We start from the raw sequence: 12,174 nt of genomic DNA, 5'->3' as shown, positions 1-12,174 counted from the left end.
ACCTCAGGATCAGGATATGTTTCAAAAATTTGTTTCGAGTTAATTCTGAATGTGGAATGCATCTTATCATAGAAACATTGTCGGCTGACCTTTAGATTTGTAAAAGCTATATTTATCTGTGGTGTGGTACTATTTCTGTGAACAGTGTTTACTCTCTATGGCCTTGTTTTCACAGGACATATATTCTGAAGTCCTGGTTAGAATGACAGGAACACATCTCTTTTTTCCTCTCTCTCCCTTTGGCAGTGCCCATAGGAGCAGGTGCTGCAGTGAGTTGGAGCAAGATGGATATTTTAGGGCCCCAGAGATACAGTGCTGGAAAAATCTTAAGAGGCTTCTAGTCCTACTTCCCATCTGACATTCACTTTTTCTTGCAACATTCCTGCCAAGTGAATTGTCCAGTCTGTGCTTTTTTATCTGTAGTGATGGGAATGCACTTCCTTTGAGCAGCCCGTTCCACATTTGTCATGTTTAATTATTAAAAGTTCTTATTTTGAGCTGAAGTCAGTCTCCCTCTACTTTTAATCATTCGTTGGTCCATTTCTCTTCATTTTTACTTGGGTAATCTCCTTTTCAACAATACTTCTTGTTTCTTTCTTCACCAATTTTTTTTTTTTTTCCCCAAGGCCTTCCCCATTTCCTTCGGCTCATTATATAACTGTAACGTTTCTTCGTCATTTTGATCACTCTTTTGTGGACATAAAGCATTTTTACAAATCAGTAACTATCCGAAAAGGTACTTTTGTGGGGTGTTTGTGCACGTCTTTATGTGTGCATATGCCTATATATGTGTCGCAGTGAGGGTAAGCACTCCATTACATGTATGTTTAAATCATCAGTTAAAGATTTGTATGTTAGAGATTTCTTACTTTTGTGAGATAGTTAACTGCAGTTCTGAAAGATCTTCAATTGAAAGGTCTTGGTATAGATTATGATTCTTTATAGTTCTTTTAATATCCATTGTACCCACAGCACTATATTCTGCCTTAGGAAAAGGAGGCCAAGTGTGAAGTTAGTGAGTACATGGAGTAAATTCAGGATTGTCTTCACCATTTGTGATTCTGTGAATATTTGTTGATTATCTACAATGTATTAAACACTGTAGGAAATAAAAGAGAGTAATAGAGATAGTCTTTGCTTCTAAGGAACTTCCAGTTTAGTTGTGGAAAACAAGCACATTACCTTTAAATTTAATGACAGTATAAAAGGTATAAAAAATATAGTTATTTGCCAAGCATACAAAAATAAAACCCAGACTATCCCAAATTATGCTTTGGAGGATGCTCATGTGCTTCAAAATTGCTGTTTGTTAAAGTAAATGTTCCATCATAACAAGTTTTAGAAATGCTAGGTTAAAATATCTTTGGGCCTTTCGGACTTCTCAGAACCTTTAGAGTGCTAATATACATTTAGAATAACTGTAAAAGAGTGAGATATATAATGTGTAGTATTAACAAAATTAGTAAATGGTGTATTAATACCTTTAAGCATAGGAATATTCCTTGGAATACTTTTTGGAAATGTTAGTATAGATTAAAAGTGTTAGAAGTTCAGGGGTGCCTGGTTGGCTCAGTTGGTTAAGTGTGTGACTCTTGATTTTGGCTCAGGTTGTTACCTTATGATTTGTGACATCTAACCCCAGGTCGGGCTCTGTGCTGACAGTGCTGAGTCTGCTTGTGATGCTCTCTCTCCCTCTCTCTCTGCCCCTCCCCTACTCATGCTCGTTCTCGCTCTCTCTCTCTCTCTCTCAAAATAAGTAAATAAACTTAAAAAAATAAAAATAAAAGTGTTAGAAGTTCAAACTAGTGAGATTCATCTGAGAAGCTTTTATGCTTGACACTTGAATTTGGCTTTGATTACATGTACCATTTGAGTAGATAGAAGCAAGTATGAACAGGCTGAATGAGAGAAGCAAAGATGTATAAGTGGAAAGTATTGGGGGATAGTGAAAAAAGTAATGTGAGCTGATACTGAAAAGAGTTACTTCCTTTCTTATTTTAGCAAATTGAGAACTACTGCCTTTTGGAAGGGGGAAAACTAAATGTTTACAGTAGGCCTTCGGAGCTGGATAATCCACCATTTATTGAGTACATATTACTCAATAGTTGTTGGGATGTAAGGAGCTCCGAAGATATAATACTTTTGTTTGGGGATTTATTGATCTGGGAGTCAGGAGACATCAGTATAGCATAGTAAAAAAATATTGGCTAAGTTTGAATTGAATAGCTCAAATAATAAATGTTTCAGTCGTCCAGAGGATGGAGTGATCTCTTTTGCAGGCTTTACTCTGGACTAGTATTCATGTGCTTCAAAGAAGATACTTGTGTTTGGTGATAGCATCTTTTGAGGAACATTGGTGAGAAAGTTACTTCTTGATACACATTAGGGTTTTTAAATGTGTAGAGAAAGTTTGTAGTAACCATGTGGGTTACGAATAGAAAAAAAAGTAGTGAAGTTGATTGATAAGGACATAAGTAGATAAGGAGAATAGAACTAATATGTAGTTGACCCTTGAACTATGTAGGAATTAGGAGTGCTGATCCCTACCAAGCAGTCAAAAATCCATGTGTAACTTTACTCCTCAAAAACCTAATTACTAGTAGCCTACTGTTGATTAGAAGCCTTATTGATAATACAAAGTTAACACATAATTTTGTATGTTATATATATTGTATACTGTATTCTTACAATAAAGTAAGCTAGAGAAAAGGTTATTAAGAAATCATAAGAAAGAGAAAAAATCAATTTCTAAGTGGACCTCAAACCAGTGTTATTTGAGGGTCAACTGTGTAACATATTCAGGCACTGCATTTACATACATATGAAGTAAGTGATATAATCCTCACTTTACCAATAAGGAAATAGGCTTGGAGTAGTTAAGTAAGGTGTCCAAGGTCGGGTTGTACTGGAGTCCAGATGTTTCTGATTAAGTTGTGGTTTTGTGAGTGGGTATGGTATCATGAAGGGGCTGACAAAATCTAGGGTATTTTGTAAGAACAGTGTTGAAGTGACTGAGTAATAAATTACAGTCAGGTTGGTTTGGAGCTCAGAGAAGTTAGTATAATGGATAGAATCAGGTTTTTACTTTTATTTTACTTTCCCTCCTTGCCCCTCTTATTTTAACTTTTATTTTACTTTCTTAAACATTATTTAGATCACAATACTTTTGTTTTTGTTTTACATTGAGGCATTTTATTTGCATGCTTGTATTACATCCCTAGAAAAAGAATCTCAGAATTTTACCCTCCTGTGTGTTTTCCTCTTGCTTCTTCCTGGTCCCTGATGCCAACTGAGGTTGTCAGTACAGTGAAATCAAATTGGCAGGATGGAAGCAGATTATTCTGCCGTTTTTCTAGATCTTTGAGTTGTACATCAAATCTGGAACTGATCACTCCACACTTGTTTAACCTGCTGGTGAGGTTCACAACAGTTTTCCCAGCTCAGTGATCATCAGTGATTTCAAATTTGCCAATGTAATCATGCTTCATCATCAGAGTTAGAAACCAGATGATGACTTTGGAGCATGGCCTAGTAACAACCTGGCGTTTGCCTCTCTTTTGTCATTGTTAATGCTCTTGAGCATCTGCCAGGACATTCATGAGCACCATTGTGGTGGCATGGAAAGATGGAGGAAAGAGAAGGCCCCAGTACTTTTTTTCTTAATAGTAAGACTGTTTTCTCTGGAACTAACCACTCTATTTAAGTATACTGCCAGTAAACTCACTTTCTCTTTTTTGTTCACCCCCACCTGCTTCACTTAAATTTTATTTCCTTGTTTAAAGTAGCATGGCTTTTTTTTTTTCTTTTCAATTCTTTGAAGCCACTTCCATTCTGTCCATGAAACATTCTGAGTTAATTTTGATAGAATTTATTCCAGAGAGCCCATCAAAAGATACTTAGAATTATATCATGTTGAATTTGTGTGAATATTTCAGATGGTTATTTAGATGGGATTTTTGACATTTTAAAAAGTGCTCTCTAGTTTCATTAGATTATAAATTTATCTAGTTACATGATGTGGGCAACGTTTTACGTATTTATAATTTTATTTTTATTTTTATTTATTAAAAAAATTTTTTTACATTTATTTATTTTTTTTAAGAAACAGAGTGAGACAAAGTGTGAGCAGGGGAGGGGCAGAGAGAGAAAGAGACACAGAATCTGAAGCAGGCTCCAGGCTGTGGCAAGTGGTCATCACAGAGCCTGATGCGGGGCTTGAACCCACAAACTGTGAGATCATGACCTGAGCCGAAGTCGGACGCCCAACCAACTGAGCCACCCAGGGGCCCCTATAATTTGATTTTTAATTTATTTTTTTAATGTTTATTTATTTTTGAGAAAGAGAGAGAGAGAGCACGAGTAGAGGAGGGGCAGATTGAGGGAGACATGGAATCCAAAGCAGGCTCCAGGCTCTGAGCTGTCAGCACAGAGCCCAACATTAGGCTCAAACCTATGAACATCGAGATCATGACCTGAGCTGAGGTCAAATGCTCAACTGAGTCACCGAGGCATCCCTACATATTTATAATTCTTTACATGGCATAAAACAGGGTCACTCTAGTGTAGTTGGGCTCCACATAGGGAGTAAATAAGTGGTATTAATTGTCCTTGATTCAAAATAAAGTAGCATAGAGATAGTTGATACTCTTGTTTTGGCTCAATTTTTTATACTGTGGTTAATGTATTTTGAGTTTCTGGAATGTTTTTTGAGCATTTTTCTGATTGCTTATGGATGTTCCTTTTATCACCAGAGTCTGTGGGAACACGGACCAATTCAGAAAATTGGGGAAAGAAGAAAAGATGAAAAATTATACCTAATTATTTCTTGTGTTTTAAATTATGAATTATGAAAATTAAACCTGAATTTGGTATGTTAAAAAATTCAGAGTTTTGGGTTATCATCCTTTTTATTTGCTTAACTATTTGATGTTTTACTTTATTTAGGTGGATAATGGTCAAGGAACAATCTGAAATTCAAGTCAAAAAGAAGGTAGAAGATAATAGGTAAAAGGTAAGTGTCCAGAATGCTAAATATGTAACAGGTAATTGGAGTCTGTTTTTACTTAATGATTGTTTTTACCAATTCCTTTCAGAGGAAGTGTGGGATGATATACCTCTAGGCTGTTACTCCAGACTATAGGTCATCACAAAATACCTTTGGACTTTTGTTACTAGATTTAAAAGTATCATGTTTTGCTTTTGTGTAATTTGTTTCCATTGTCATTATTATTATTATTTATTGTTTTGTTGTTGTTACTTTTGCTGTATGGAGTCTTTGTATGTGCACAACAGAATGTAGTTGAAGGTTCCATAGCTTTAGCTGGGGTGTGTAGCAATTCATCCACCTACATTTGTTAGTTTTGAGGTTTAACATTTTGGCATGTTTGATACTTTCTAACTTTTTTAAGTGCAGCTGTTGCTACTTTCTATGCTTGATATGTTGAATAAAAACCCTTTTGGTTTGGTACTATAAACCCTTTAACTGAGTGAAAGTGTGCAAAAACGAATGCTTTTTTTTTTTTTTTTTTTTTTTTTTTTAAAGAATGACATGAGATTGAGAAGAAAAAAATAGGAGAGATTGTCAGGGGAAAGTGGGTGCGGCTGTGGATGACCATTAAACACACTTTGTGGAAGAATATTAAAGACACTTAAGAGAGCTAGATTTTACTTTGACATCTTGGATGTGCTTGAAACAGAGGGAAATGTCCCAAATACAGGTGTATGTGGTTACATGGAATCATTTTTTAAGTAGATTTTTACCTTTGTTTGTTGATACCTTGTAGAAGGTTAGTACTTAGGAAAACTTTTTTTAGAAAATGAATGGATGAGCCTCTCTCTTCTCCACCCCAGCTCCCAAAATAGGAAGAAGGTTTTAGGCCTAGAAAGGGACAGATTATTTTGTCTTTTCAAAAATAGGTTAATCTCCTGAAACTGATCTATGTCTATATATTTACCTTGTCCATGTCTGTATATCTCTACCTGTATAAATGTTTTGTGAAGAGAGAGGGCCTCAGTGCTAGCATATTATGCTAAATTCCAAATCACGTGAAGGATTAGGAAGAGAAGAATAGCGATTCCACTGCAGCAAGAGTAATTGTAATTACATGTAGGGACATACAGGGATATGGAAGGGTATTAAACATTAATTGGTTACCAAGGGAACAATGGAGTTTATCTATTGTGGTCTTTAAAAATAACTCATGTAGAGGCATTTAACAGCTCTGTGTTGGCTGCTGTATTTAAATCTAAACTTGTCTGTCTGTCTGACGTTTAAGGTCTTTTGTAGTCTCGTGCTCTACATTATCCACCAAGCCTCGTTTTCTTCTTGTCCTCAGCAAGTCCCTTTTGTTCCACACTGCTCAGTTTTCTCATTGTTTCCTACACGTGTTCATTCCTATTTCTCTGCCTTGGCTAATGCAGTTGCTTCTGACTGGAGCAATCTCTTTCCTCCCAACATTCTTAAATTCTGTGTTTTCCTAGTACCCCTTAATTACTTCACATCACACTTTTCCTTCTTTGAACTCCTATTGCAGTTGTACTCATTATCCATAGTTAGTGTTTGATTCTCTAATGACTCATATGTCTTAGGTCTTTCTTTTGATTTAGATTATATTCTTTAGAACAAGAGCCCTTTTTTCTGTGTGTGTGTGTTTGTGTGTGTGTGTGTGTGTGTGTCATTTGCAGTGCATAGTTTGGGAGTTGCATGTAGGATAAGTGATGGCTGGTTTTACCTTGTTTTTATTGTCTTTTTAAATGTATTATTGTGAGAGACAGAGACAGAGAGACAGAGAAAGCAAGCGGGAGAGGGGCAGAGAGAGCAGGAGACACAGAATCCGAAGCAGGCTCCAGGCTCTGAGCTATCAGCACAGAGCCCAACAAGGGCTGTGAGATAATGACCTGAGCCCAAGTTGGCCACTTAACCAACTGAGCCACCCAGGCACCCCAGTTTTACCTTGTTTGAACGTGCTTCCACTCAAGTGTTGGATGATAGAAAAGATGGTGATCCTTTTCCTTGTAAAGTTGAATTCTTCCGTTTGCTTTTGTTTAGACTTAAAACTGTTTTTGTTCCTTTTTAATTTTTTTTTTTCCCTCCTTGGATGTCTCTTGTAATCCCTTGCTGTTGGTCCAGATTAGTTGTTATCATCATTGATTTATCTTCTGTTTTAATCTGCAGAGTTACCTAGCCAAGATAACTTTGGTGTGAGAAAATTTGAAATCAGCATTGAAATTTATTGCCTGTTCCGGTCAAAGTCTGTAGGCTATAGAAAAAAGAAATACTGAAGTTTGCATCTATAAATGTATACCAAGATAAACTCAGGTAAGAGAGCAGTTTCTAAAATAAGAGCATATGAAATATGCTGCTTTAATGTGTAATTAACATAATTAGGCAAAAAGTCATTTTTCTGTGTATTTAAGGAACCTGATTCTAGTTGCAGATAAGTTGATTTATGATATGTTAATTTTTGTATTACTTTCCACCTAACATTTTTTAAGTCAAAAGGATTGGGTTTTGTTGTTGTTGTTGTTGTTGTTGTTGTTCTTCTTCTTCTTTTGCTTTTTATTCCTTACTTTCTTAAACTCCTTTGATCTGCACTTCTGCTTTAGCCTCTTTGGGTATACAGGGTGTCACTGCACCATGTCAGTGAGCCATCTTCTTGGTTCATCTTGCTACTGTGAACATCTGCAGTCTATAATGACTTCATATTTACCCAGGTTTGTTTCCTGATGAGATTGGAGTTCAGTGGAGTTATCAGAAAATGCAAGTGTTTCTTTTTTTCAACATTTAGTTGTGATTGAATTTGACTTGTTTACCCGATATCAGAGTAAGTTGTGAAATCTTAAGGTACGTTAGTTCATTTAAAATTAAATTAACTAGGGGCGCCAGGGTGGCTCAGTTAAGCGTCCGGCTTCAGCTCAGGTCATGATCTCACAGTTTGTGAGTTCAAGCCCCACGTCAGGCTCTGTGCTGACAGCTCAGAGCCGGGAGCCTGCTTCAGATTCTCTGTCTCTCTCTCTCTCTCTTCCCCTTCCCTGTTTGTGCTCTGTCTCTCTCTCTTTCAAAAACAAACATTAAAAAAAGTTTTTTTAAATTAAATTAACTAGCTTTTGAGGTACCCGAGTGGCTCAGTTGATTAAGTGGCCGACTTGGGCTCAGGTCATTATCTCACAGTTTGTGAGTTTGAGCCCTGCATCGGACTCTGTGCTGACAGCTCAGAGCCTGGAGTCTGCTTTGGATTCTGTGTTTCCCCCCTCTCTACCCCTCCCCTGCTCACACTCTGTCTCTCTCTGTCTCTCAAAAATTAATAAATGTCAAAATAATTTAAAATTAAATTAACATAGCTTAAATTTAAATGAAGAAATATTTTACCTACCACTTGAAATATCTTTTTATGGTTCAAATTAGTGCATAATCCTCTAGCATTTTCATTGCCTTCATTTAAATGTGAACATCGCATTTATTTCTCTCACAGAATTTATACTACTATAACTCTGCATGACACTTACCATGAAGAAAGTTAATTTATAATTTATAGAAACCAGTGTTAAAACAATATTTTCTTACACTCTTACATCATGGTTACTGAAATTTGTTTATGTTCATATTTTTATGTTGTAATTTGGGCTTATTCTACTAAATCTTGCTTAATGTAGAATTGGATTGAGGTTGATGTGTATTTTGGGTCCTGGTACATTACATCATCTGTGTTTTATCCTACTATATGCAGAATGAGTATAACTCAAGTACAACTCAATTTTAACAAGTATCTATTAATGTGTCCAACTTGTCAGATAATAGGTGCTGGCAATAATACAAAGTAGTACACAACACAACTACAGACAAAAATCCCTGCCTCCATGGAATTTATATTCTGCTGGGTTTGGGGGAACAGATAGTAAATAAAATAAGTAAAATATATAGTGTATAAGATGCTAAATGTTAGGGATGCAGTTAAGGCAATATTGAGGTTGGGTGTTGGGGGTGAGGAAGTGTTGAAATTTTAATTAGCTTGGCTAACCAAGGTTTCACCAAGCAATGACATTTGAATAAAAATCTGAAGAGGTAGGGGAATATGCTATATGTACCTTAAGGTGGAAAGAATCTTCCAGGGAGAAGGAATTGCATATGCCTTTTTCAGATAATTAAGTTTGTTGGAACTATTATAATTAGGCAGGTATTATTATAGGTTCACTCAGGGTTTTTATTTTGACAGAATGTCCAGCAAGGAAGTAAAGACTGCTCTAAAAAGTGCTAGAGATGCAATCAGAAACAAAGAATACAAAGAAGCTTTGAAACATTGTAAGGTAACCAATGTTTTGTTTTGTTTTGTTTTTCCTTCCACGGTGAAAGCGTGTTTCCCATTCACAAGCATTATGGATGTAATAAGTGTATCATTTATTGTCTAAATATAACAAAATGCCTGGGTTGTTTAGTAGCACCATTAGAATGGTTGTGCTAGGACAAACTACTTCACCATTCTTAATTTTGTCTCTCTCTGTATTGGTAACTTATCAAAGTCATGTTCTTAAAACCTGAATACCTCTGTGGTATCTTTTGATGGGCTGTACTATGGAGCACTACTGTATCATAAAGTTCTTCTTTTTTAATGGTATGTTGACATTGTGATTCTATTTGGTTTGTGAATGGGAGACTCAAGATTCTAAACCCCTTTGTATGCTGCTGATGGGAATGTGCCTGTCCAGAGGGAGGAATTGTATGTGCAGGAAGGAGAAGTAGTGGTGGAAGTGAAGTCCTTGGGAAGGGAAGAGAGGATGGGATCCCAAGTTTGAGAGGAGAGTCTTGATACTTCTTCCATCTTAGCAGGAGGAAAGATAGGTGTAAATCCAGATTTGTAGATTGTCAGACTTATAGATTTGGGGGTAGGAAGAGGGGCATGTTCCCCTCCGATGTCTTCTATTTTCTTAGTGAGGTATAAGCTGAGAGTGGAAGAGCAATTGCATAGGAGGTTTGAGACGAAGGAAGGTATGAAGTAGTTGTTATTTATTGGGAAAACGAACTTACTAGTAAGGTTTGGAAAGGATTGCCAGGCCCTACTGAATGTCCATTTGAAGTTTCATGTTATTGAAGGGACATCAGTGAAGTCAGTTGTGTAGCTTCTCCCTTCATGTTCAACTTCTTAGGCTTAGAAATGGGCATGTTGTGGGTCAAGTATGAATGTTGAGAAAGATGATGGAGAAGAGAGGAGAAGGAGTTGAGGATGTTTGCAAGGGAGTGATGACAGTGATGGGTCAGGGGAGTCTAAGCTGGGGAAGGAGGAATGAGAATTGAAAAGTGGGGCAGTAGTAGAAAAGAGGGTGGGGTCAACTAATCGGACATATCAGAGGTTAAAGCATTGTTAGCTTTGGTAGTTACCCCATTTGTTGGGTTTTTGGGAGGCAGCATTGTTGGATAGAATGGAATTTGTGCTATATAGATTGGTGACAGATTGCTAGAAGTGTTATGTGGATGTGTATAAAAATAATCTGGCTCAACTCATGTCAATATTCTTTTTTTCTCTAGAATATGTAAAATCTTAACTGATTTCATTTTAGCTACTAGTTTTGTTTTCTTACACTAGAACCTATTGGTTTTCTGTTTCAAACTTTTACCTTAGCAAATAGCTGTTATTTCTGAAAGCAGTAGCTCTACATATAATTTTTATTCCTGTTGACAGGTGGTGTTTAAACATTCATCACCACTATTTATTTTGAACATATTTGATATAGTTACATTGGGGTCAGTCTGCTTTCTTACCCTACAGTTTCAGTGAAAACTCTCATCTGTCTAAGAGAGGGCAATGTTGTCATAGTGACAGAAAATGTGGGAATTGGTTAGGGTGAAATGATATGGAAAACAGTTTTGTGAATTGACCCGTAACAGTGTGGAGTGGAAGCAGGCAGGATGGTTGGGTGGTATGAATACTTTTACTCTTTTTACACAGCATTTTCAGGGAGCATGGGGAGGCATTTGATGGAGGCATCAGGATTACTTGGGCAGCTTTTAAAAAATATGACTCATATTTTTGACCTGTTACATTTATTGATCCAGTTGCACTCCTCCTCTCCTTGAGGAAACTGAAGACCAGAGACGTTAAGTGGCTTTCTTAAGATTGCTCAATGGCAGGTCCAGATTTCCTTACGCTCAAGTAGACTGTCTTTAGTTGCTTTTTACCCATTAGCTTCCAAAATTTAATGACCTGCTCTTTTAATTTTTTTAATCAGACAGTGTTAAAACAAGAGAAAAATAACTATAATGCCTGGGTTTTTATTGGTGTTGCTGCAGCCGAGCTAGAACAACCTGATCAGGCCCAGGGTGCCTATAAGAAAGCTGCTGAACTAGAGCCAGACCAATTGCTGGCTTGGCAGGTATGTACAAATTTCGTGCCCTATATTACAGTAAAGAAGTTTTTCCCCTTTTTTAAAAATATAGGTAACAGCTTTAAACTAGGCATTTAAACCTTTATTTAACCCTCAGAAGAAAAAAAAAATTAAATAGGTTGGTTTTCTAAACCAGCAAGTTAGTTAAAAAAAAAAAAAAAAAAGATGCCAGTGATGCTGTTTTCCATTATTTAACATCCAAGCCAATGGATTATTTCTAAATGTGAGGATTAGAATTGAAATATGATTATATAAATCTCTAACTTAATTATGTGTGTATATGAAAGACTTATCAAGAATATTCTTTATGCTTGAGGGAAACATGTATATTAATATGTTTCCTAAAAGTAAAGTACAAAAAATGTGCAGTCTGTTTTGAATACAAGTGAAATTCTTTTTTCTTATTTAATGGTCTTCATGTTTTTTGTTGGCTTCTCCAACTTCTTCATATGTAATAACTTTGTTTCCTATCTCAACCACATCTTAGAAACTGTGATTTCTAATATGTAATAGGAGAACATGAACCTGTTTGCCTCATGTTATGTGAACAAGAACATGAGTGGGGATATCTGGTGACACACTTAGGGAGATGCCTGCTTTTATTATGTATTGATTGATTTAGGATATGTGATCTTTAATTGAACCAAAAATTACAGTCTCCACAAAACGCTTGGATTTTTTTTATTTGGCCATATAAAAGTAGTGTCATCTGGTAATGTCTTAAGAGTTAAGATTATATAATCATTCAGAAATATTTTTTGTTGTGAAACACTTCAGATGTATTTTCAGAAGTAAAGG

The 12,174-nt window shown here is 36.2% G+C and overlaps 1 protein-coding gene and 1 pseudogene across 5 annotated transcripts in view; one reads left to right on the top strand and one right to left on the bottom strand.

Annotated features, from left to right (window-relative positions):
- Positions 1–12,174, top strand: part of SKIC3 (SKI3 subunit of superkiller complex) — a 107,980-nt gene that overhangs the window by 22,081 nt on the left and 73,725 nt on the right. For 3 of the 5 annotated variants that reach the window (XM_049647600.1, XM_049647598.1, XM_049647602.1), the window contains exons 2-5: positions 4,945–5,011; positions 7,175–7,318; positions 9,213–9,303; positions 11,221–11,364. In XM_049647600.1, the coding sequence (XP_049503557.1) occupies positions 9,214–9,303; positions 11,221–11,364 (234 nt within the window). In that variant the 5' untranslated portion in view covers positions 4,945–5,011; positions 7,175–7,318; position 9,213. Of the gene's footprint in view, positions 1–1,762; positions 2,357–4,944; positions 5,012–7,174; positions 7,319–9,195; positions 9,304–11,220; positions 11,365–12,174 lie in introns of those variants that run through there. The other 2 variants (XM_049647599.1, XM_049647601.1) reach the window with 2 other exon arrangements.
- Positions 3,218–3,608, bottom strand: LOC125934313 (40S ribosomal protein S15a-like; annotated as a pseudogene).

Source organism: Panthera uncia (assembly GCF_023721935.1).
Source record: "Panthera uncia isolate 11264 chromosome A1 unlocalized genomic scaffold, Puncia_PCG_1.0 HiC_scaffold_17, whole genome shotgun sequence".
NCBI classification, from domain to species: Eukaryota; Metazoa; Chordata; class Mammalia; order Carnivora; family Felidae; genus Panthera; species Panthera uncia.
This window is presented reverse-complemented; position numbering and strand designations above follow the sequence as displayed.